Raw genomic sequence first — 26,708 nt, 5'->3', positions numbered from 1 at the left:
ATTATTTGTAAAGTTAGATCAGAGACCTGGGTGACCTGAGAGATGACCCTGTGTGACCCCGTGTGCTCCAATCAGCTTCCCGTTGCTGGGAAACAAATTGTAGAAGTCAGCCAATCATGAAGCTTGTTTATTGTAAACAGGTAAACAGGTTGTTTGTGGGGACCAGGTGCCTCCCTTTGATGTCACCGCAACTTGCCAGCAGTGGTGGGAAAAGTAATCACAGTACAGTACTTGAGTAAATGCACTTAGTTAATTTACACCACTGCCCTGCTTTGACAGATTTTAAACATTTTCTCCATATATACGTCAGACCCTTTACTATCAGAACATATTTTGTTAGAATTACATCATGTATGTATGTGATTTTGTAATTCAATTTCGCCATGTAGGCCTATAACTACTTCCAGAGGAAGATAGCCTATAATGTAGGTCATTTTCCTCCTTTTTAATGAAGCTCAAGATTGCCACCTTGTGGCCGAAAGAATACCTTGCACCACCAGATTTAATAGACTTTTGCTCATGATAAATGTCTGCATATACACTCATAAAACCCTTAGACACTCGCAAGATAAATCGGGTCCATATGGATCCGATGCATTTATTGAGGGCATTCAAATATATTTTTGAATGATGTTTTATTAATGTTTGTATTCCCTTTCCTCTAAGATTTAGCTCAGTTTTATCATTCCATATTCATCACATGTATTCATTCAACTTAAAAATATTCTTATAGGCCAATCCTCTTAGGGATATTATCTCACATAACAAGTATTACAATGCATAGGGTTTGGTTTAGGCAGAAAATAACGTATGTGGTTAAGACAAGCATAAGCCGGTTTGCTGCATAATGTATTTTTTACTAATTTATTTTTTCTTGACATCATCTCCACTTCCACGGCCCAGGTATTTTCCCCACAAAAAAAAACCCAAAAGGCATCGTCATTAACAGGTCAAAGATTCATTCTTTATTTTTTTCAGAACAATAAAAATAGTTTAACAAACAAAGACTTCATTCTCTCCATTTGGACTTGTATGTACAGCGGAAGGTGAAACCAACACCCACTCATGTCCATTTCATCTCCTCTTGGCTCCATTCCCACCCCGAATCTCCCCCTCTGTCTCTGGGAGATGTGACAGAGAGTTGCAGGGTCTATTGCTGTGTCTTCAACGAGGTATACAGGCTATAACATGATTGGTGACGTTTGTCTCAAAGCACAACATCACTGACTTTGCATGAGGAGCGGTGTTTTGTTTTTACTTTTTGTTCAGAATTGTCCCCGACTAGACCTGTTCATAAAAGTTAACATTTAGAAGACTATGATACATGACACATGCTTTCACTTTAATGACATGACTTTGGGGACGTAAGAATGTTAATGTTACCCATGATGCCAAGACCCAGATTGAATTGATACAGAGAAGACAAGATCGAAAATACCCCGAGCTACAGTACAAGTGACGAGTTAGGAGCTTGTAGATCAGCCGGGCACACGGTCGTACACGATGTATTAAATCGGGCTCAAGTCTTCGAGCCTTTTTGTCATGTTTCTTTCGAGAGAATATAAACGGTTGATGTTCCCTGAGGGAACTGGGTTTAAGAAAGATGGTATGAATGCAGGAGCATTTATGCAAGTTACCATTCATATCGTCGTTGTCGGGCAGAAACCCGCTTATCTTCATATTTCAACTTTGAGTTTTTTCGTAAATTAATGCCCTACTTGATCATACTACAGCGTCACACAAAAACATACAAAAGTAGCAGATCCACAAGCTGAAAAGAGCTTGTAGATCTGCTACTTTTGCTAGTTATGAATTTGAATCCTGAAAAGCAACAGTATTGGACATATGAGGTTTCCACCAGAACAGAGACGATATGTAATGGCAGTGGTTCTCCAAGTGGGGCCCAGGGACCCTCAGAGTTCATTGAGGGGGTTTACACTCTCAAAGAGTCGTGGGGGTCCTTGAAATTGACAAGTTTGAGAACCACTGGTAATGGTATACGTTCCCATCTCTCCCATTGGATTCTAAGGTTCTCTTCCTAAATGGAGCGACGATTCCGTTACACACCCTTAACAAATAAATCACATGGAAGGACTTACAACTCTACGAGTTAAGTGCAACTTATAAACGAACCTAAAAGGCTTTTTGATACAGTACTTCAAGCACCCCTAAACTTCATAAAAGCAATTAGGCCTTCTAAAAGCACGCAATGAAATGTCACAGATTATTTATAGATTTGCTTCTGTACTGTATGTGTACAAATTATGCAACATTGACGCTTTGAGAGAAAGAAAAAAAAAGAGAAAAAGACATTCCCAACTCTGCAACATTACACCCGTCCAAAAAACTAAGCAGTGAAATGAAATCTTCAAAAAGCAATAGCAGATGTTTGGAATGAAAAAAGTATAATGCCAGATAGAAATTTCACAGAGAACACAGGCAGTACAAGCTTGTTATTGCAATGTTTTTTTGTTGTTTTTTTCGTTTTTCTTTTCCTACAGCAAGGGATATTGGTTACGGTGATGATGAAACTGCAGCATCCCGATTCCCTCATGGGAGCTGACTACGGGATCCTGCTATCCTTGTGAGGTGTTATTGGCTCTCCTCGCCAACCGAGTACAATCACATGAATTTAGGGCTGAGTGGCTGAACAATCAACAGCAGTTGTGTGTGTGTGTGTGTGTGACTGAAAGACACCTGAGTAGTCGTGGCTATCATGCACCTGATCAGGACAGAGGCATCCATACAGTCTGAACAAAACCCTAAGAAAAACAAAAGATGTCAGAATCATACAAATATCATCAAGCGACCCAGTCTTTTCAAACACTTTGAAAACATAGAAATATCGTACAGCGGAGAGAAGACGTGAATGCAAGCTAAATTATTGTGACCCGATTCATAATGGGACAGGGAAACGGATGAGTGAGAGAGAATTAAAAAGGGAAAGAGGAGAGGGCAGCGGGTTGAGTTTTGTCAAACCACATTAAACCGGGCATGTCTAAAATGTTCTAAAGCTGTCAAATTTTTTAAATGTAAAAATTATTATTTTTCAAAAGTAGCGAAAATAGCAGAGCTTGTAGGTCAGCTATTTTTGTTATTCGTCGTATGACGAAGTACATAGGGCTTAAGTGGTTAATACAGTAGTCCAGAGGTCTGCTCGGATCAGTGGATGAACTGAGCACCATCTCTATGGCTTGAGAGTCATAACCCGATTTATACTTGGCTGCGCACCATGTCATGCACCAAAAAAAAACAGCAGATCTACAAGCTCACAGCACGTTGCAGCGCTATTTTTGGTGTCCTCCAGCATGCGTCCAAGTATAAATCAGGCGTCAAGAGCTCAGCGTGTTGAAGGGTCCACGGCTGTCAAGAGCTGGTTTCCAGTGCAGGATGGCAGGCTGGCACAGTGATGATGACTTGTTATTAGTGTCAACATTAGATCACTCAGCAGACACAGTGACAGAGTGGGAGATGGCTGGTCCAGGCCAACTGAGTTGCAACGGACCCCCATGAGCACGCACACGCACACACACATACATACACGCACCAAAATGTGTGCCCTCTAGTGTTCCCACAGTTCAGGAGAGCTCCAGCACAGTGTGGGGGGAAAATGAAGTCAGATCCACACTCGCATTTCAAATATTTCCGAGGTGATCGATATTATACCGTGTGTTCTGAAAAGGGTGCCAGTTGCGTCAGTGATCCAAAGGGCTTATCAGGGGGTGGTGGATGGCTACACATCCATTTTCAGTCAAGTTTCTTTGGGCCCAGTTGAGGGAGAGCAAGAAGGCTCATCAGTTCTGGGGTTTCTAACCCTTGTCCTCAGGGGCAACTCCCATCTTTGGGCCCACATGGCATGGTGCTGGGTGCTCCTAGTGGAACACAGACAATATGGCTTAGACTGACAGGCGTTTCAGCTTGTTGAGGGCTGCAAATCTAGGTTATGACCCCCCCCCCCCACACACACACACACACACACACACACACACACACCTAAAAATAAAAAATAAAATAAATTAAAAAATAATACATTTTCGATTTAAATAGAAGAGAATTAATGGGCAGAGTTCTTTTTGTTTATTCTTAAATTTCTCAATTGGACTTGCATGTCTCGAAGAGAGAGGAGTTGAGATCATTTTGGTTTTGCAAAGCCAAAGTATGCCGTATCTGTGTTGGGATCACCTGACAACTGTGCAACAGTGATCCACTTGGGGGGAAAACAGCCACGTCACCACTCAAAACTATCAGCACTTTTTGAAGTGCTTACTGTAGTAGTGACGACTACAACAGCAAAAAAAAACGAAAGGAAAATTAACGATTTCAACAGGAAATGAAACTGTTACAGAGCTACTGTAGGAAGTGTACCGCTGCTGCTTACCTTTCACCTAACCAGTGTTTCCATACATGTTAAGGTTTACAGTCGTCTTCATTTCCAAAAAAAAAAAGAGTTTTTGGGGTGGCCTGTGGAAGTCCTTACATTGGGTTCCTTCATTTTCATGACAAGCGTAATCCACAGCTAGAGCAGAGGAGGAATCCTTCCTAGTCACATTGACTAATGATTCGGAGACACACACATGAGCCTGGAGGCGTCTGTAATGACTTTCAATCATCTTCCAAGCTCATCGCTCATGTCTTTCCATTCCAGATAAATTATTCAAAATTTCATTTTCGCCGGCAATTGATCCAAAAACCGGGAAATGGAAAATTGCTTTCCACGTATATGTTCCAGTGTTTTTTTTTTGTTGATTTTTTTTCAGTTTTTTTTTGTTCATAACGTATATTTGCTCTATCGGCTCCAGTGGGCAAAAAACACAAACAAAAAAAGAAACGATTTCTTCTGTTTCACAAGGAGAGCAAAGACATTTGTCGAGAAACACCGACAGTCAGTCGTTGCCTTCAAAGTCAATATATAAAAAAATGTTCATAAATTATTCAACAACGTTCAGTAGATAAAATAACACTTGCATTTCTGTCATGAAATCATCGCTTTGTGCTTTCTGCAAACAAACAAAAAAAACATTGGAAAAAGAAGCAGCAGATTTTTGCCAGAGGTTATCCACAAAAAAAACAAAAAAAAAAAGAAATTTAATCTAGAAGGTTCTTCTCTATCTGTGTCGGGTGGAGATGCCGTTGCGGTTGACGGAGGGCTCTTCCAGCTCGTCCTCCTCAAAGCCATGGAAGGTGGAGGTGTCGCTCTCTGAAGTGGTGCCGAACAGCTCCTCCGCCCCGGCCAACGCTGCCCCGTCTTCCTTTTCTTCTACACGGCCAGCTGCGATGACAATGCATGGATTCAATTAAAATAAAATATCATGACTGAAAATATTTTGTTAGGCCAAGTCCTAATTTGTGATTTATGAAACAGTGTGAAAAGAGACCCCCCCCCCCACACACACACACTAGCTCTGTGTTACATAAACAAGAATTAGCACAATTATGTAAACTTATGATGTTTTGGGTAGCCACACAGCCAACCAGTGGAAGAAACAGCATAATTAGGCTTTCTAACCTTTGCTTTTATGAAATATCCGAGACCAAGAGGGTTTTTCTGGAAGATTGAACATGTATTGTATTGCTAGTTTGACCACTTCAGATACTCTTTAAATCTTTAACTTTTCGGTGCATAAAATAATACCATAAAATACATGCTGACTTCTATGGAATCCAAATGACTGAAATCAGTCGTAGTTACTGGGAACTTTAATCCATGAGAATGGCATAGGGGTGGCAACAGTTAATCGAACTAACCGATTGAATTGATCATATATTTTTTTAATCTATAATTGTATGAAATAATTGATTAATAATCGATCCCTTAGGCATGACATTATAGGCAAAACGTTTTGAAACATTGCAAACTAAAAAAAAAACTCGACTTGAAAATAGTATAGTCTATCTACAAGCTCACAAAGCAACAAGTTGTGAACTTGTAGCAAGTGGTTAATCGAGTCATTTAATTATTATTATTTTTAAAACATAAAAACCCCCAGCAATTCCTGATTATTCGATTAATCAAACAAAACGAATTGATCAAAATTTTATCTGCAAGTAAATTATCGATCGTTGCAGCCCTAGAATGGCATGCTGACTTGTTTTTTAAACAGACTTACATCACCAATAACTAATGCTGTGTCCCAGATCCATATTACATTAACCACCATGTTTTTTTTTTACCATGGGGCATTAGGAGGCTAGCCGTCTAGCAAAGTGTCATTCTGTGTGTTTTTGTGCGTCCGGACTTCGGAGCTAATCTCACAAACCGTTGGACCGATTTCTTGTGCACACTTGATTGGACCACACCTATGTTTTATACTTTTTAAAATATTTAATATAAATATAATGGCAATCAATGGGGCTCAGATTGGGCTGAAACTTTGAGTCATACGTCATAGATATGTCATCGACGAGTGCCGTCATCGATGACATCTGAGATCCAGATTTAAACCACGCCGTTCCCTTATGGATCCGAGATCCATATGATTTGATTCTTTACGCTCAATTAATTTTTTGAAGAGTGCTGGTTTGAAGACATTGTGTTGTTGAACAAAAACTTGCCAAATATCCTAAGCCTTTGTTTGCTACAGAGTTGACACCAATGCAAAAAATCCACTGGAAACCCATGGCGGTAGTAATGCATAGTTAGATGGTGGTAACTTCTGGCTTGGCCTATAAAAATACGTCATCACTGTAGCACTTTTATAGTCCCACAATGCAGAGAAAAAGGTCATTAATTAACCCTCGTAATCTGCCGTCTCACAAAGGAGAACGATAAAAAGGAACAGTTAACCACATGAACCCTAGCGTCCCTATTCTGGGGCGAATGTTCAGCTAAAATAGCAGGCTACAAGCTTGCCATGTTGTGAGCTTGTAGATCAGCTATTTTCACAGAAGAGATTTGACACAGAGGGGGGGGGGGGGGGGGGGGGAGTCTTTCGAGTTACATTTGATAAGGTCTGTGCTTGGAGAACATTTATTCATTTTCGTACTCTTTGGACAAAAGATGCTTCAGTTGATGCTTCATATCCATACGAGTAAAATCGCCGGGCTTATTTGTTTATTTTTGGAACCCGGTTCACGAAGCTATTGAGACCCTATGGTATTTTCAGTGGAAGAAATAACTCAGCGGCCTCTAGTGGCAGTGATGTCAGACTTCAGTTCTCTATGATAGTGGTTCTCAAAGTGGGGTTTGGGGACCCCCAAAGGGTCCTTGAGGGAGTTCCAGGGGGTCCCCAGCTAAATGATGGATAGTTAGGAACCAAATGGACCCTTATGGGTCTGTAACTCTGAGTGTACAAATGGAACCAAAAGGACCTTTACAATATAAATTGGGGTCCCAGAGATAGAAATGTCATTAAATGGGGGTCCGTAGCCTAATGCATGTCAAACTGGGGGTCCTTGAAATTAAAATGGTTGAGAATCACTGCTCTATGAAGTATAGGGTTCAAGTAGTTAATGTGAAAATCAAGCCCTTCCTATCCACCCCCGATTTAACTAAAGTAATTCACGCATTCATCTATTCACGCCTTGACTACAGTAACTCCCTATATTCCTGTCTCTCCAACAAATCAATTCAACGGTTACAACTGGTTCAGAATGCTGCCGCCCGGGTCCTGACAGACACAAAAAAGTATCATTATATTTCACCAATTCTGGCATCCCTACATTGGCTCCCAATCACTTTCAAAATGTTATTAATTACCTTTAAGCCCATCTATGGTCTGGCCCCATCCAACATCTCCGACCTACTCGAGCCATATGAAACAAAGCGCAATTTGAGGTCCAAAGCTCTACTCGAAAAAAACTAAAGGTGATCGGGCCTTCGCTTTTAGAGCTCCAACTCTCTGGAATGCCCTCCCCCTAGAGATCAGGCTTGCAGATTCTGTGCCCCGGTTCACATCCCGTCTGAAAACTCAATTTTATAAAGTCGCTTTTATTCCCTAAATGCGTTTACCCATTGTGTCCTACTGTATTGCTGCATAATTTCTTTTTTTGCTTTTAATGTTTTTACTTTATGGTGTATTTTATCTCTGTGAAGCACTTTGTAACGAAAGGTGCTATATAAATAAAGCTTTATTATAATTATTAATGGCAGTTACATAGCTTTTTTTTAAACTGTTTAGTGCTAGATCCCAGGAAGTGCCGGCGTGCACAGCCCAGATCCTTAACCACACCAAAACCAAACCCATGTCCTAAACTCAACCCCTAATTCATTAATCAAACCACACCAAACACCATTTGATTGGTTGCAGGCACTGTCTAGCATTCCTCTATAATTCTTGGGATCTAGCACTAACCTTTTGAATTTGGTATTGGCTGAAGTTGATGGGTTGCAGCTCGATGACGATCGTCTGCGCAATGCTCCATGTTATTTCCTGTTAGTACAAAACGGTAGCAGGTGAATTTCTTGCATGCGAACTGCCAAAACAATATACAGCATATATAGTATTACTGTAGGGCAGGGGTCTTCAACAGGGGGTCCGTGACCCCTAAGGGGGTCCTCAGAGTTACTACAGGGGGGGCCAACAAATCTTTGTGCGATATGATTTTTTTTTTTTTATATATCTTTTTTACATTAACCACTTGAACCCTAGCATGCTTTCTCTGAGGAGAACTTTAGCCAAACAGCAGATCTACAAGCTCACAAAGCCTTGTGCTGCGAGGCGTTGTGAGCTTGTAGATCGGCTATTTTTGGCAAAGAGGTATAGGTGTAGAGGGAAAAAAGCAGACCAAGTAAAAAAAAGATGTTTCATCTGAAACACAATTTTATACATTATAGAGGGGGGTCCCTGCTTCATCTCTCTCTCAGCTAGGGGGTCCTTGGCCTGAAAAACGTTGAAGACCCCTGCTGTATGGTATTAGTATATATAGAATGGAATTGAGACACAGAACGGTTCATGCTACACTTACTCGTGTGTTGGCAGGTTGAACACGGAGGCCCAGATTTACCCGTTTTCTTGTTGGAGCCCTGGCATTTATTACAGTAGTTGTTGGGAATGCCAGTCTCACCTGGACCCTTCTGGCCTGCAGGGTAATGATGGAGGAAGAGAAAGACATTTCAATTACACCAAATCTTACTGCAAAAAAGCTGTATAATGAAAACCTGTCCCGACTTCCATGTGAAGGAAGGTGGAATTTGACTAAAGTACCTGTTGCACATAAGTGCACACTCAAGCAAGTGGATGATAAAACATGAACAGCCGATGCAACATGTTGTGAGCTTGTAAATCGGCTATTTTCAGGCGAAGAGATTTTGTGTAGCAAGGGGGAAAAAAAGAAGGGGATCAAGTACCCCGATCGATGAATTATAAAGGGTTTAAATGATTCACTACAATTACACCACAGAGGGCAAATACTTATTGGACAAATCAAAGCAACTACCAACTGATAATAACAGACCGCATAGTAAAAAGCGAGGCAATATTCACTGTATACAACTACTATTTGTATGCATTGTGACCGTTTGTTGCCGATGTTAGTGTGCACTGTGTACCAGGAGTCAATGGCTTACGTTTGTGTCTGTGTGTGGAGGGGGACCTGGAGGTCGCGGACGCTCGGTCCTCCTCTGCCAGATGGGAATGGGTGTAGTGGTAGCTTAGCCCCGTGCGGTTTCTGTAGCGTTTCCCACAGACTGCAAGACAGAGCACAGAAACACAGCGGGCACATGTTCAGTCCTACCAACTCTCGTAAAGTTGAAGTGAAACCGAAGTTAACAAATCAGTTATAAGAGATGGATCAGAGACGAGATACTTCGTGCATGCTTTTCTTTTTTGTCCTTTTCCCCCCCTGAGCGCTTGTGTCAGACTCAGGATAGAAATGCGTACTCAATACTCATTGCAATGAGACATTTAAGTTGATTATAGCCAGGGCATCTATCCACCTTTTTTACACCTCAACGTGTACCCGCTTTATTCTTATTTTATTTTAAATGTAACATTTATTTTCATACCATGGTAAATAGAAACAAAAAATGTAAAAAGATAAAGATTATTAACATCCCCAATGGACATTAGCTTAAGCCTCCAAGTGGAAAGGAATGATCATTCAAGGATTTCATTGGGTTAGTCAGTCAAATACGGTACAAGCAACTAGGGGTGCAACAGATAATTTAACTAATCAATTATTTAAGAAATAATAATTGATTTGAATAAAACCATTGATTTTTGGTGAAATAATATATATACATATCTTTCTTTTTTTCCATCAGTATAGGTGACAAAAACTTTCAAAAATAATACAAATAGCCGATCTACAAGCTCGCAATTCATCGCAACGCAACACGTTGTGAGCTTGTAGACTGTCTGTTTTTGATATTTTTGGGTTAATCAGACTAATCGATTTAGTCGATTATAAAAACATCAATTACACATTTTTTTCACATCGATTCGTGGACATAAAAACAAAAGCAAAAACAAAAAAAAACATGCTGAACGATTATTCAATTAATCAACAAAGTAATCGATAGAATAATCGCTACGAAAAGGAATGGCCAGTTGCAGCCCTACAAACAAATATGTATAAGGAAGACAACAACCCTGTAAAGGCAGGGCTAGAGAAGAGAAGACTATGATTAAGTGATGACACCAAAGGCACTTTCAAGTTGGAAAGGGACAACAGAGTGAGTTTAGGAGCTACATCGTTAATCACAGCACTTGCAACAGAACCACTCAACTACGATCTATCAAACCACTCCAAATATCCTAAAGCACTACCATCAAAGAGAGTCAACAAGTCCAGATACCTGAGGCCGAAGATTTTGAGTTATGCTTTTGTTTGTATCTGTCTGAAACAGAGAAAACACAAAGCAAAAAACAAAAAGGAAAAGGAAAGGAAAAAAGCATGAGTATGTGTTCGCTCAACAAGTCACCACAACAGAGCAAAATCCAACACCCCCTGTTTTGTTTTTTTCACCATGCAACTTGCATGACTGCAGGGAGATGTCAGTGACACTTGTCCTGTTGCTACATCTCGTTTATCCCAGCTCTTTCCTCAGAGAATATCGTAGAGGGATGATCTCTTTAGTGACTGCAATAACCCTGACAATGATGTTTTGGGATAAGACATCAGTTTGTGGGCTTAACCAATTTCAACCTGGTGCCCCTCTTCTGGGGAATGTCATTATTGGGGGAAAATGGAAAATGTTCAAACATCTTCAAAAATCGCGATACATATACATATATATATATATATATATATATATATTTTTTTTTTAAATAGGGCTCAAAGGGAGCATTTCACCCATTTCCAACCTCATCTTTGTATAATTGGTCCACTCCTCACTATTGTTCATCATAAGATAGCACCATTTTCGTCTACTTGCTCTGCGTCGCAGAGGTAGGCTGTGGACAGATCAGAAACCTGCCTACCAATGACATAGGCATTAGTGAGGACCTGAAGATAAGGTTGTAAATCGATGAGGGTAGACTAGGGGCCTCGCTTATGGAAAGCCCTCAATAAATAATGAATATCTTTCATTCACACAAACAAAATTCAAAACACGCTGTAAAAAATGGATCTTGACGATGACAAAACAAATTGTATTGTACATAGATATTTTGCGAGACGTCGAGTGAGACAACCCCTTTCTTCTTCAAATAATAATATAGTCATACCTCTTCTTATTATGTTGTTATTGGGGGTTATTTGAAATGAGTTACAATGAAATCCAGGACTTCAAAGAACATTTTGATAAATAAGGCCTGAAGATGCATAAAGGAATGTAGGTATCCAGAACTTAGCCAATAAGGTGTACTATATATTGGATATACAAAAAAAACGAATTTGATACCAAAATCAAGAAGGGTTTATAATGTCACTCCCCCATACAGGTACAAGCAACTCTCTAAACAGAATAGTGTTTATGTGAAGGGTATACACACAATAATACTATGCCAAGCCATATCCCACTCAATGTGTTATATTATCCACTATATATCCTGTTATGATACTTTATTTAAAAAAGAAGTATCCATTTGTATTAAATAAGTATCCATTTGTCTTCTAACCTAAATTATTCATTCATTAGTTTTATATCCATCTAAATGACACAAGACAAAATAAATGTGTTCAATTAAATATTGATAATGAACTTCAAAAAGAAAACAAAATATATGTAAATAGTATCCTTTTGTAGTATTGGGTTATTCTGATCTCATTTTTCCACACATAGCAATATTGATCGGCGTGATTTTCATTCCACACTAACCAAACACATGGATATGATGTCAACACACACCCTCGTGTTGCAGAGCCCATCTCCACTTACTGTCACAGACGTACGGCTTGTCGTGGTCATCCATATCTGTCCTCTTGCGCCCTGAGCCCCGGCCCTGTGGAAATACAATATATCAGCCAAGCACCCAAGATGATACTGTGAAGTTGTTTACATAAAGTTAGGTGGCAGCTACTGAAAAAATGCTGTTGGTGTAAATAATATACCAAGATTATATGCACGTGTACATACGTACACTGATGTTCTTCAGCGTTATTGTTATTATTATTATTACCTATGCTGCTGCGTTGTCTGAAGGAAGCCAACCAAAAATAAGTTTTACTCTTATGTACCTGTACACAAGATGTAACAATAAAGCACAACCTTGAAACCTTGAACCCAGCATTACACATACTAGAGCAGTGATTCCCAACCTTTTTCATTTCAGTGACCCCCAAAAAATGACACAAAAAATATTCATCTCTGGCACTCCAATCTACACTGTACGGGTCCATTTGGTTCCTTTTGTACACTCTCAAGAGTTACAGAGCCAAAAGGGTCCGTTTGGTGGTCCTTGGTGGTCCCCCAGACCCGACAAACAAGTGCACTGGTGCAATCATGTCTGTCCGGGACAATGGCCACCGTTTGCAACTAACGCGTAGCCGCGCTGGAGAACCGTTCATCCGATCGACTTCACACTCGACAATGCACTAAGTTCCATGGGTCTTCAGCAGTACACCCGCCAAGTGTGAAGTCGTTCTCGAGATATGCGACGGACAAAGAGATGTACATCCATGCGTAGATTCCTGCTATTGATACGTAGATAGACATCAGCCGATATTCAATGTGAATCCTAAGGTTCTATTGTGCAGACATGTGGAAAAACTAAATCCAACCCTACCATATGACTTTATCCATTTCCTATGCAAATAAAAAGGTGAAGGTAACACTATGCAAAATCCCAGACAACTCCTACTGTATTTAGTGCTGCATGTATTATTTCCCTGCATGACACCTGGGGAACTATAACTAAGACACTGGCCCAGAACACACACACAGGAGTGGAAGTCCTTTGTTGCTGCCCTACATGCCAGCAGGCATAAAGGGCATAAGTAAGTATATTATTTTCAGCCTATGCGTGATTCACTTTAGGTCTACAATGAAAAATTAACATCGATGAAGAAATGAAAAAGTTGAATAGTTAATTAATACAATTTTCCTTTCTTGCTAATTTTATTTGTAAAGATAGAAGCTGACAAGATTTGCAAATGCCTACAAATTCATTCAACAGTCAAAATCATGATACATTATTATTTTAATCTGTAACAAGGGAACATATTTCTGTATGACCACTGCGGTAGTAGTAGTAGTAGTACATGCGACTCTAGAAATCTTTACATAGCTACACTGAAACAAATCGCAGCACGGTAAGCCGAGTACAAGAACACCCACTTTCCCATGGCAGGCAGCAAGAGACTGCAAGATGACCTAACATTTTAAAACATGTAATCAAAAGCATTGACAAAAACGTTAGAAAAGATTTTGTTCAGATGACTTACTCTTCCTTTGCCTCTGTGTCTCCGTTTGGGAGTGTCTACCTCAAAGTCATCGTCATCATTGAAGGCGTCCTCTGCTGCATCGGCCTCCAGAACTCTCTAAAAAACACAACAAGGCTGCATTCGTTTCTCAAATACAATCTTTAGGACTGACTGTTTACGCTGCTATTTGCAAGTGATCCGATCGGATTTGTGTATTCACACATCGTCAACCTATCTGCACTGGTTGCTGTGGTAGCAACAGAAGCTCACAAGCTTGTAGATCAGCTATTTTCGGCACAATGTAGCTGAAATCAGGCATCCGAGTTTACAGACTGAGACATCTTTAGAAATCAGGTTTGAATCGCATTTCAAACCACCGAGGAATGTGACATTTTTATTTAAAAAACAAACAGTACTGGGTTTGGTGATGCTCTATATCGTCTGAATCAACTTTGTTTGCGTTCGTTTATGTGCTAAAAGAGTGACTTTGAGAGCTGTTTCACCGTACAATGCAAGTCAATGAGGAGCATATTTTGAATGATCAATTTCTAATTAATGGAGCAATTATTTTTTATTTCTTGTCCACCTTTGGAGTTACATCATGGCAAGGTAACTACACAACCCAGACCTCTACCAAAGTGGTCTTGCCCTTTAAATAATCTTACAATTACTTTGAGTAATATTCTTCTCAAGTACTTCAACTTGAGCAGGATATTCTGGCACTCTCTCCACCCCTGACAATAATACCAAGCTTTTAATCTGCTTGATTCTAAAAATACCACTGAACATGGACGGTGAAGGTGTGCGCAGAACTCACCTGGATCTCCAGCAGGCTTTCTTCATCATTCTTGGAGTTGTTCCTCTTGTCCAGCCCTTCTCCACGCAGCAGGGCCTCTAGTGTAGTGCTCTGAGTGGGCAGGGAGTCCTTGGACATGAGGCTGCCATCTGTACCGACACAAAAAAAGAACACACGCTACTAGAATGGCACTCTGAAGCCTGCGTTGTACTTAACCCATTAAGACCTGGAACTGTGTCATTTTTAGATTTGAGCTAAAAAGCATTATTTTACCCTTTGGGCTAATCAAAAATAGCAGATATACAAGCTCATAGCGCGGCACAGAGTGCCGCGCTACAAGCTTGTAGATCTGCTATTTTTGAAAATTCGTGAAAATGTGTGCAAATCTTTGAATATATATATTTTTAAAGCGAACATTTTTAACTCAAATCTTTGCTTCTGGGGGTCCCTGGAACAAAATATTTTGATGGGGGTCTGCGGCCAAATACATATAATTTTGGGGGTCCTTGACATGAAAAAGATTGAGCACCACTGATATAGAAACATTCGTTTTTCAGAATACTGTTGAGATTTAGGAGACATGTAGAATCGGCTTCTGGTCTCAATGGGTTAAACCATTAAACCCTCAATACACGTGATTCTCAACCTGTGGAACTTGAGTATGCTGTAAGTGGGCCCCCAAATAACTGGGTAAACACTAAGATTTTAGTAGTAATATAACATTAAAGCCACACTATGGAACTTTTTTTTTTATGAATAAAATGTAATTTTGTCCCATCTGTATGTTAATACAATATAACTTATACAATGGGGTGGTTGGATTTTGTCTCCCTGCTCTCCTATTGAGACATTTTCATCGTGTCATAGGTCTCACCTAGACACAGGATCTGATACAAATTTTGACCTGATGGTCAAGATTCATAGTGCAGCTTAAATAGGAATACTATGCTAGTTCCATTGATCCAAGCCAGAACACAATAGATTGATTGATCATTAAAATAAACAAAAAATAAACTGAAAAGGCACACGGCCCACCCATCTGACCACTTAACACGGCAGCCCATGTTAAGTGGTCAGATGGGTGGGCCGCAAACACTTTACAGATTTTGCAAGTGGCCCTGAACCAGAAAAAAGTTTAGAACCACTGCTCTATACTTAAACTACTTAGATGAATGGGGTCGGCTCCAATTGGTCCATTCTCTTTTCCCTCTGCACCAAATCTCTTCACCGAAAATAGCCAATCTACTATACAAGCTCGCAATACATTGCAACGTGTTGTGAGCTTGTAGATCCTTTTTTTTTCTCCCAGCAAATGTTAGCCCTAGAGTAGGGATGCTAGGGTTCAAATGGTTAAATACACGTGGGTGTAATAGCCAATCTATAAGCTCACAACACATCATAGGAGGGGGGGCATTAATGGTGGGCGTAGCCAGATGGTGATGTCACAAAGTTCCAAAGTTCATCGTCACATCCTCAGTATTGGTTTAGCTCCAAAGAGTGTCCAAATATAACCAAATGGACCCGCAAGGAAGGAACCCGTAAGGGTTACATTTGTACACTCCTTGGAGTTTCATTAACTAAGCACTTTAATGTATTGTGACAATTTAAGTTGCTCTGATGAAGACCAAGAATGCCTAGATTGTAATTGTAAATTTCTGACTGTCTATTTTACTTTAATGCAAGTTGGAAGAACTCCATGAAACATTGCATGATGTATTTGTTCTCAAAGAGCTAGGAACTGTAGGAAGTACTCCTTTTATTAGTGTAAACCATGAGTAAACGGGGGGGGTCCAGGACCCCTACCCTCAGAGTTACTACAGGTGGGCTGCCATTGTGTGATAGGAGGAACTTTTATTTTTTACATAAAAGGTAACCCTAGCATGCCTATTCTGGAGGGAACATTATGAGGTTTGGTGTAGAGGGAAAACAGAGCAGACCAAGTACAAAGCCAAAGTACCCAAAAGAGTATTTAGGGTTTAAAGTTAAATTAGAATATACATTAACATGAATCCAAACCTCTCCATTCTACATAGTCAACATGGGCGAGATCGCTGGTTAACTTGTAGTGTCCAGTGTCCACCACACAGAGAGAGAGATAGACCCTTGTTTCTAATATTTTAAACCAAAAATCGAACATTTCAATAACCTTCTTACATTGAGAGAGATGTGGTAGGGCTGTTCTTTAAATCCGCAGACACACCGCCATGAAACTAGTAAGTTTGCTTTTGAAAAGTGCTCAGTGGCCAACAGTATAAGACGTATGTGGTTGTACTGGGCAGTTGGATCCAAAGGATAGTCTTCAAGAGACAATAAAAGTGGCCGCACAACACGGTAGCCAAAGTGCCAATATTTTATTCTGGACACAGAGTAATGAAAACCTACTGGGCAGTTCCCAGGTTTTAATGTGTGTGTCCGTGAGATTGTGAAGAAGGGCGTTACTGCGGGGGGAAAAGCATTCATGCTCAGCAAACCTACCCTGGGTAAAAATAAATAAAACCCATGTTCGAACTTTCATGCAAATCCAATCAGACCCCATATGACAGTAAAGTGAGAATTGAAGGACTTTTAGGACATTTTTAATACCTCAAAAAAGAAAGAAAAGAAAAACTACCATTACTGGGGCTCAGGGGTAGAGTGGCCGGTAGAGCGACCGGATGGGAACCGTGAGGTTCCCAGTTCGATCCCGGGCTCTCCCAGAGTTAGTGTCGAAGTGTCCTTGAGCAAGACGCTGAACCGCCCTAATTGCTCCCGATGAGCAGGTTGGTGCCTTGCAATTTACTGCATCAAAAGTAATCAACAAAGTATAGTATAAAAACTGGTCAAACATTGGCCAAATTGTCAAATAATATAAGAAAGAAGCAAAATATTTGCCCACAACGCCTCGCAACGCTTATAGATCTGCAATTTTCACAATATTTGTCTGTGGAACCGAGTCAAACTGAATGTAATGCCTCAAATCCTACATCCCAAGTGCTTGTCAGGGTGGGGGGTCCCCAGTAGTATGATTATTTGGGGGGGGTGGTGCGGCCTGAAAAGGTTGAGAACCACTGCTGTAGGAGGCCATTACGGCCCTCAGACACACATGGACAACAAAAAGACAGCAAGACCCGTGTAATTAACCACATGAAGCCAAGCCTCCCTATTCTGGGGAAAGCATTTGGCAAAAAAATACAATGAGTCACGTTGCGACGCATTGTGAGCTTGTAGATTTAGTGCAGAGGGGAAAAAAGGAGGGGGCCTAGAATAGAGCCCCAGGGGACTCCGATCAATGAAGTAATGGTTAAGTATACAGTATATACACTGTAGATAGTGAGTGAGTGGCAGCCAGGTTAAACATCAATGGAGTACCATGGAGAATCAGAGAAATATTTTGTTAGGAATCAATCAATATGTATTTAATCTCTAAACAAAAAGGATTAACCAAAACAGAAGCTAATGTAACATGAATGCTGCTGGATGTTGAGGAACTGCAGTCCTGATTTTTTGTTATATCACAGTTAAATGAATTGTCACAATGTAGACATCTGTGGTACATGATGTCACATTTCTGGCAGTGTCCAATAATAACCAATTTCTGGGGCGATACATTCAGTTGGTTCTCCAGACAATGGGAAAGTGATATTCTCTTCAGATTGTTGCTTTGCAATATTTGGTTGCTCTTTTGAGACGAGGCCCTTCCCTTCCACCAAAAACAGATGCTTAAGGCAGGTACGGTTGCTGCCAAAAAAAAAGTATACGGTTAAACTGGAATGGTCTCCAACTTCTCCAGGTTTCCATGAATACACAAGCTAAGATCCAAAAAATGTGGATGCCATTCCTGGCATTGCTTGACAATAGTTGAGTATGTGATCTGGATGTCTGGCTGCTACGGTGCATTCTTCACTTATGGACTCTTAACTATCCCTGCTTTCTGATGGTCATCCATCCAACCCATGCGTCCTTTTTTTTGTCTAGTTGATTTTTGTTTCTGCATGTACTGTTGATCTTATGTTTCTGTCATTTTGTGTCTTGCATTATTAAAAGTCATTTTCTTTAGGCAAATCAGCAGTTTTAGCTTGAAAGCTTTCATCAATGTCATAGTGTAAACCTTTCCAAGAAACCATGGATTTCTGAGGTTGTTTCCTTTTTGCAGTAACCCCACAAAACATTATCTTTTTCTGATCAAAGTGTATGTTGCTTCCTATCCGCATATTTGATAAGTTCCTTTAGTGGTTTTGCAGGATTTAACCACCCACTAAGAACACCCACACTGTACCAAATGAAAAGATGAGACAAATCATCCGTCTCTTGTTCATAACAGGTACTTTAGCCCTTTTGACTGAATTAGAGCAAGCCAATAGATTGAGCAAATTCTACATAATTGAGGGCCATTTCTAGACCTTTTTTTTTTCTTTTGATTGATTGATCGAATACTTTATTAACAAATCGTACAGAGGTACAGTTGTACAATAATGCTAAAAGGATAACAAAAAGCTGTGAGGGCTCGTTTCCATTGTGGTCCTATGTATTCAATTCATCAGACAACATTGGTATCGGCAATTATGCAGCCCATTTGGCCCAATGTTTAATGAATTTTAAATTGGTGTCCCTATTTTGGGCATGTCATTATAGAAACAAAAAATCAAAAATAGCCGATTTGCACACTCATGTTTAATTTTACAACACATTGTGAGCTTGTAGATCAGCAATTTATTTTTAAATGTTTATATAAGTGAATACATTAAATAAAGTTCAGTTCATGTGATTCATTTCTATCTATTGTGTTTATTTTAATAGTATTCAATAGTTTTCAAATTGATTTTACAAAATATCGGTCAAAACATCTAATCTGTGGTTTAGGACTCTCAAAAATCGAGATTGGCATCAGACCCAAAGTTCTGGCATGGGTTGAGCTCTAATATAATTACGCCATGCTGTCTATAAAAGGGTGGGTGGGCAGGTAGGTATGGATGTACTGTATGTATCAGGGTTGGCGATGGTTACTATTTTCATATCATGGCTACTCGAGATCACAAATACACGATCGCCAGAGGGTGGCGGGAGTTGAAGAGGCTGAGGAAATTATGTTACAGCTCGTCAGTGAAATCAGTGTCAGCACGGATGACATAGGTTTTACCCAGAGAAATATCAAAGCAATCGATTTAATAACAATGTCTCCATTGTAGTATCACAATCTAAATCATATACGTAACATTAGCGGCTCATATGTTGCACAGAGCAGGCATATGGAGATGGAGAACGGAGATGCAGGGTGTAACTTTTGGAGAGGCAGGGCGAGATATTGAAATCGCATTGGTCACTCGTGCCGATTAACGGGGCTCAGCAGGCGGACATTCCACTAAACCAGAAATATCTCTTAATAAACAGGAGGGTGCAGAATCTGCAGATTGAACAGATTTTCATAACATCTTCGTTCTGAAATTAGTTAAATCACCTTGAACGCCTTCATATCGGCAATTGGTGATCATCTCTTCAAATCGGTGATATACGATCCGATTGCCAAACGCCACAAGGCTGGTATGTATGTATTATGTCCCCAAAACAGTAGACCAATCACAGCAAACCACACAGCACAGCTGATGCTGCTATGGCAATAACAGCTCGACTCATACCGCAAAGCTCACATTATTGGTGCTTTGTTCACAAACTGCACACCTAGTAACTTGCTATTATCCATAGCTACAGATTGACACGGGCGCTATTAGACTTGCTTTTATAAGAGACTACCAAAGGATGCTGAAGTGAACTGACATGAGTTTGTAGATCTGCTATTTTCACCTTTTCGTTCATCAATAGTAAGAGGAAAACATGATATTGGTTTGAAGTCATATCGCCCAGCTCTAATATCAGCGTTACATTATAGGTTTTCACTAACAGCGTTAATAGGTGGCTTGTGCGACATTTCCATTAACACAGTGTGCAGGACGCATCTCCTCCTATTTGGAGCAGAACATCTAAACAAACACAGTGTAGGAGGGAAGCAGGTTGAGCAGACAAGAAACGGAGAACAAACAAAAGCTTTGACAGTCAAGTCACATCCGGACGCCTTATTTAGACACGCACACACACACACACACACACACACACACGCACGCGCACACACACACACACACAGTTCTCTGCAGAGAGCTTCATGTTCAGCCAGTAGAGTTTGGGTGGATGCATGGTTGAAAAGAGGACACGCTTCAAAGACTCTCAACCACAGCTTTGTAAAAAACAGCCCTTCGTAGGCGCTCGGCTCACCGCTGTGCCCACGGAAGAACAGACAAAAGCGCTGCTCGACAGGCAGCGGACCGCGGAGGTGAGAGGGGGCTCAAGGCAGAGAGTTGGGACTCGATGCGCTTCTCCAACAACAGGCCTCTCTCTCTCGCTCGCTCTCTGCCACGCGGCGGCAGCCCCTCACCATTGTGTCTGCGCACGTTGACTTTCAACTCTCCGCGACGAGACAGCCCCCACCCTCTCACCCTCCCTCCCTCCCAACCCATGGGAGCTGGGGGGCTAAAAATAGACCCGGCAGCAGCCTGCAGCAGGGAGCTGATTCTGCATGCAGCCCCAGTCTCTAACACACCATCAGTTAGACAGCCAGCCAGCCCGGCCCGGCCAGACAGACAGCTAGGAGGACTCTCTGGCTGCTGCCCTGCCCCTGCGCTGGGTGGCCACCTCTGGCCAGCGACACAACATGCTCCATATAAGGGACGCCAGGTTAAATCAGTTGATGTTGACCCTCTGCTGGGCATTCGCACTCACACCATACAATTCACTGTTGTTAGACAAGGGAAAGTGGGGTGGATAGAGGCGGTGGGGGGCAGTGTAGAAGGCAGTGCAATGAGAGCTAACTGAAAACAATAGGCTACAATAGGATGTGTTTGGGGAAACAATGGCTCGGTTCACACATGCAATCTATCTCTCCATCTCACATGCTCACTATCTTAGCCTCGCTCCCCACCTCCTGCTCCACTCTACCACTTCCTAAACATCCATTCTCCCCTCCTGCGCCGCACAAAGTGGATGCAAATTCCACCGAAAAGCATGACTGCTGATATCAATCAGCATAGATTTTCTTTCTTATCCGGCTGATCAAATCTATGCCGAGTTCCGGACAGCCTGTTTTAAGAGACTGCTGGGTAGAATGAGATGTAACATAATGGCCAGCGCAGAGAATACAGGGTTTCTTCCGTTGGTTCCTTTCTCCAGTATAACGTAACATCCCTGTGGGTCCGCGGGCCTGGGCCACAGAATGGACTGGGGCAACCTGAGCCCAGGAACGCTTGCCAGGTAACACAGACGGACTAGCATGGCAAAGTAAGGAGAAAGATGGACAGAAACACTGTCCGTAAAAAAAATAAAAAAAACAGCGAGGAAAAGTGGGAAAAAAGGTATGAGAGAGGCAGAGAGAGAGAGAGAGAGAAAGGTAGGCCTGTCACAATTATTACATAATCGCAATTATTTGAGATAAAAATGTTTTTCCAAAAATAGCATACAACGCTTACAAAGCGTCACTTTGTGACATGTTGAAAGCTTGTAGATCAGCTATTGTTTTATTTAAAAAAGAAATAAATGATTAAATATGTCAGTATCTGCACTGTGCAATTTGTGATTATGAAGCCTAAAAACCAAAACAGAAATTAAAATTGTATTCATATGTTCCAATGTTCGATGCCAAAAACACTTACTAGACGTTAATAGCAGTCATTTGTAATCGTGACAGCCCTGGGCAAAGTAAGGACAAAGATGGACAGAAACGCTGTCCTTAAAAGACAGAAACAAAAACAAGAATCAGCAAGGAAAATTGGCAAAAGGTATGAGAGGCAGAGAGAGAGAGACAGAGAGAGAGAGAGAGAGAGACAGAGAGACAGAGAGACAGAGAGACAGAGAGAGAGAGAGAGAGAGGGGGGACTACAAATTGGAGGCGGTTACAAGTGTTGAGTGAGAAGTGAGCTAATTCAAGTGGCAGCAAGAGAAGGCCAAACTCCATTCCATAACATTTATTAAATGCTGTCTGCAAGCGGCCGAGCCCCGTCTCGCTGCACCCGGCAGCAGTAAATCTAATTACATGTTCTACTTCTCACAAAACAAGTTTACCAGCTCGGCCAACACAACCGCATTTCGTCCCACGAAAGAGTTGACTGGCAGCCAGTGTTGTGTTCGCTCCCGATCACTTTTGGTGAGATTATTTACAGATCATCACTTGTAGAGCTGCTACTATCGTTTATTATAATAGTGATTATTGCCATCGATTACTTTTCGATTGATCGAGAAGCATGCTTACTTAATATAAATAGATTTTTTTAATTAATCAACAAAAAAACTATGTTTCATATCAACTAATTGATAAACCTGATTAATCACTTAAGTCCTTATACAACATACTCATAAAACTGTGTTGCACAAAAATAGAGTCACAGCGTAAGCTTTTAGAGGTGCTATTTTTGTTATTTTTTAAAATCAATTTGATTTAAAAAATATATATATTATTTACTAGTCCATACCTGGGGATTTGCACAGGCAAAGTATATGCAGGCTTTTGGGTTAATATGCGCTCGGTATGCAAAGTGTAACTTTTGGAGAGGCGCACTGTGCTGATTTCATCTTGGCGTGGTGTGTGTGTGACAACCCGGTCATTTACGACCCGGCGTCGAATCGTTAACACAACAACCATGAGAAGTCCATGTTTACGTTGTTTCAGCTAAGCTATGTGTGCTATAAGTAATAACACAACGTTCATTCGAACATTGCACGTGTCAATCTGCGTGCGAGTGCTATGGAAAATGATATTCAAAGCTCCCCCATAAAACGTGGTGTGTGTGTGTGTGTATGTGTGTGTGTGTGTGTGTGTGTGTGTGTGTGTGTGTGTGTGTGTGTGTGTGTGTGTGGAGACACGGCTTGAGTCCTTTAAAACATTGTAGCTGTGAGCCAGGTCTGCCTGTGCTGCCGTTGTCCCAGCGGCTACTGATCCAAATCCCATAGCCTGCGGGTACACTGTAAACATGAAAACACAGCCCATGATCGTAACTGTACCAACAGATCCCATAGCCCGAACTCAAGAGTAAAGGAAAAAGAATCTCCAGTGTTTGCACCAAGCCCCCAGAGCCGCGGTAGAACAGTGAAGCTGCCGTCGCATGGTGGTCAAATCTGAGAATGCAATACTTCCGCATTTAAAACCCTACTGCGCATGCTTCTAACTCTATGGCCTGCTCTATTCACTTCCGGGTGCTTCAAACGCCAGTGAGCAACTTTCATTGAAATAAACAGCTGGGGGGGCAGGGCAGTCCGCCCTCTAGATATATTATAACTCTGGTTTACACCAAAACGCTAATAAACGGCTTACATTTAGGGGAATTGAAAAACGGACATCCTCATGGTCTGCATTATGCTAATGGTCAATGCCGGCGTGCAAGTTCAGATCAATTGCTCATGCCACTGAGGAGAAAAATGCATAACAGATGGACTGACTGACTGACGGACAGAAGTGTCCTTATTTATATGAAGGATAATCAATTAAATTGATGGATAATCAATTAAATCGATTAGTTCTATTAACTGCTGCACCTCTAACCACCAGTTATAACTTGAGGTGGTGAGGAGAAAGGAGGAGATGATGAGGAGAGGCGGTCTGAAGAGGAAGAGCAGTGGAGAGCTACAGTCCAGGTGTCTGGTTGTTGTACGAGGGAAAAGGCTCCAGGTGTGTGTGTGCGTGCGTGTGTGTGTGCGTGTGTGGAGGGGGATGGGGGGGTTCTTACCTAGCTGCAGACCGTACAGTCCCAGGCGGGGGTCTGTGGCGGTGTGTAGTCGCCTCTTCTTCCTCCAGCAGCGGGCCGGGTACGTGTACATCTGCCCCGCAGCCACTCCTACACAAACACACACATTCATAATAGAGCCAGACCCATACATCGTTGCTGTCGTCGGGCAGAAACCTCTAATTTTTTTTCGTAAATTAACGCCCTACTTGATCACACTACAGCGTCACACAGAAAAGCATCAAAAGTAGCAGATGTACAACCTCGAAACGCGGCACGAAGCGACACATTTTGAGCTTGTAGATCTGCTTCTTTTGATGCTTTTGAATTTGAATCCTGAAAAGTTACGTTTCCATCCATCCACAGTTTTGGATTTAAGTAATAAAAGAAATGCACATTGCAGATAATAACAAATAACCCAAGTATACAAAACAATTACTAACATATTTAATAATGTTATACTTGTTTAACTATTATATATTTTTTAAATAGCTGATCTACAAGCTTACAACGCAAGCTTGTAGATCTACTATATCCATTTTTTTTTATATTTGAAAATGTATGAAAAAATGTCAACATGGAAACGGTTATCTCAAATAATTGTGATTAGACTATTATGTAATAATTGTGACAGGCCTACCGGTGTGTCCTGATTTCTAACCACTTTCAACCTGATGTCCCTATTTTGGGCATGTCAATCCAAACAGTTAGCAGATCTACAAGCTCACAAGCTCGTTGTGAGCTTGTAGTTCAGCTACTTTTTGCAAAATGTTTGAATAGGGCTTAAGTGGTTAAATAAATGAATTTCACGTCATGTGTACTTTATATTTACTTGTTTTACTTATAGATGAAATGTTCTGAAACAGAAACTTTAATCAAAGTTTTTCAAATTGATTAGAAAATGATATAGCAAAAAAATAACTGTCAAAAACATCAGCAATCGGTATCTAGGACAGTGGTTCCCAAACTTTTTAAGTCAAGACCCAAAAGAGAAATTTGACGTTTGCCCGGGACCCAAAATAGTGAAAATAGCAGCAAAATCTACAGGCGTTGCAAGCTTGTAGATCGGCTATCTTTACTACATCTACTTACTTACTACCTTGTTTTATTTTATTTTTTATTTTTTTCAATTAATGGAATTTATTTTCCCTTTTCTTTGTGAAATTCTGTTGAATAAAATATTTTTTTGTACTTTTGAAAAAACAAAAAATAAAAAGAGTATTCTGAAGGAGTTCTTTTTTTGTATTAAACGGGGGGGGGGAAAGGGATATTTGATCGCAACCCCTAAACATTTGTCCGCGACCCACAAATCGGTCCAGACCCACTGTTTGGGAATCAGTGGTCTAGGATTGTCCAGAATCTCAGGCTCTAATTCAGTGTTTCTCAAACTTTTTTGTCTCAGGGCACCACTGTAAATAACTTTTTCATCCACAGCACGGCACCCCTGAATTACATTGTTACTTTATAGCACCTTACATTTATGCAGGGTTGCATTGCTCATGGGACGGCCTTGCACGCCATGCAGGAACCTATTTGACCAGGAGCATGCGCAGGCACACGCATAGATTTAAAACAACTTTAAATTCACATCTCAACAAAGTTTACAAAGGCTCCTGACTCACACCAGGTGGATTAACATAGGAATGAGCCTAGATGCATATCAATTGTCCATTGTGTGACCTGTAGTGTAGGTGTTAAGCGACATTAAAATAGAGTGCAACCACGTTCCAATTCAGCATTGCAACACTGCATTTATGTCATATTACGGTACTTTCCCCCTAAGATACAGTATGCCAAGAGGATATCCGTTTCCATTAGGAAAATTTTAAAATAGCTTTATACTTGACGTTTAACCACAGCATCCCTATTCTGGGGGGAACATTCGCCAAAAATGGCTGATCTACAAGCTTACAATGCGACGCGTTGTGAGCTTGTAGGTCTGCTATTTTTGGCAATGAGATTTGGTGTAGATGGAATGAGAAAGTGCACCTCAAGTTCATTTTACTAAGCATAGAGGGTCTAAACTGAAGTGATATTTAAGTATGCACCCACTTTAAGAAACCTGTCTAATTCACACAGTGACAATGAAGCAGGACCCCTCTTGCCTCTCAAACCAAAAACATCAAAAAATATAAAATAAACTACACAATATGTCAATCAACAAGAGCAAAATGCAACCATCCATTGTATACACTTCAACGTAAATACATTATATTTATTCATGTACCTACAGTATAACAGACTTGTACACTTAGTCATTATTCCAAGTTTCTTTTTGCTCATCTTTATAGTGTGAGTAAATAGTTGTAAATCATTTGCAAATGTTTCTAGACGCTTCCATTCTGTGTAAAATACATCAACCCATGTGCAAACATACCTGCAAGAAATCTACACATAGTTGTGATTACACAGTCAATTACTTTTTCTTTTTT

At 40.8% G+C, this 26,708-nt stretch overlaps 1 protein-coding gene across 3 annotated transcripts; it reads right to left on the bottom strand.

The window, feature by feature from the left end:
• Positions 1-942: 942 nt before the first annotated feature.
• On the bottom strand, positions 943-24,382 carry LOC311036596 (zinc finger protein DPF3-like). Of its 3 annotated transcripts, none has more exons than XR_014599864.1 (9): positions 24,280-24,382; positions 14,561-14,688; positions 13,765-13,860; positions 12,260-12,323; positions 9,506-9,625; positions 8,905-9,018; positions 8,292-8,369; positions 4,379-5,269; positions 943-3,872 (listed from the first exon to the last, which is right to left on the bottom strand). XR_014599864.1 is itself a non-coding variant. In XM_084045386.1 (8 exons), the coding sequence occupies exons 1-8, from the start codon at positions 24,368-24,370 to the stop codon at positions 5,106-5,108; spliced, it is 855 nt and encodes a 284-aa protein (XP_083901512.1). In that variant the 5' UTR covers positions 24,371-24,382; the 3' UTR covers positions 943-5,105. The 3 variants fall into 3 exon arrangements, 1 of the variants encoding a protein (XP_083901512.1); XR_014599865.1 differs by having other exon boundaries at positions 943-2,762; XM_084045386.1 differs by having other exon boundaries at positions 943-5,269.
• Positions 24,383-26,708: the final 2,326 nt, after the last annotated feature.

Source organism: Gymnoscopelus microlampas, assembly GCF_963454915.1.
Source record: "Gymnoscopelus microlampas genome assembly, chromosome: 20".
Classification (NCBI taxonomy): domain Eukaryota; kingdom Metazoa; phylum Chordata; class Actinopteri; order Myctophiformes; family Myctophidae; genus Gymnoscopelus; species Gymnoscopelus microlampas.
Note: the sequence above shows the minus strand (reverse complement) of the source record. Positions and strands in the feature narration are given on the sequence as shown.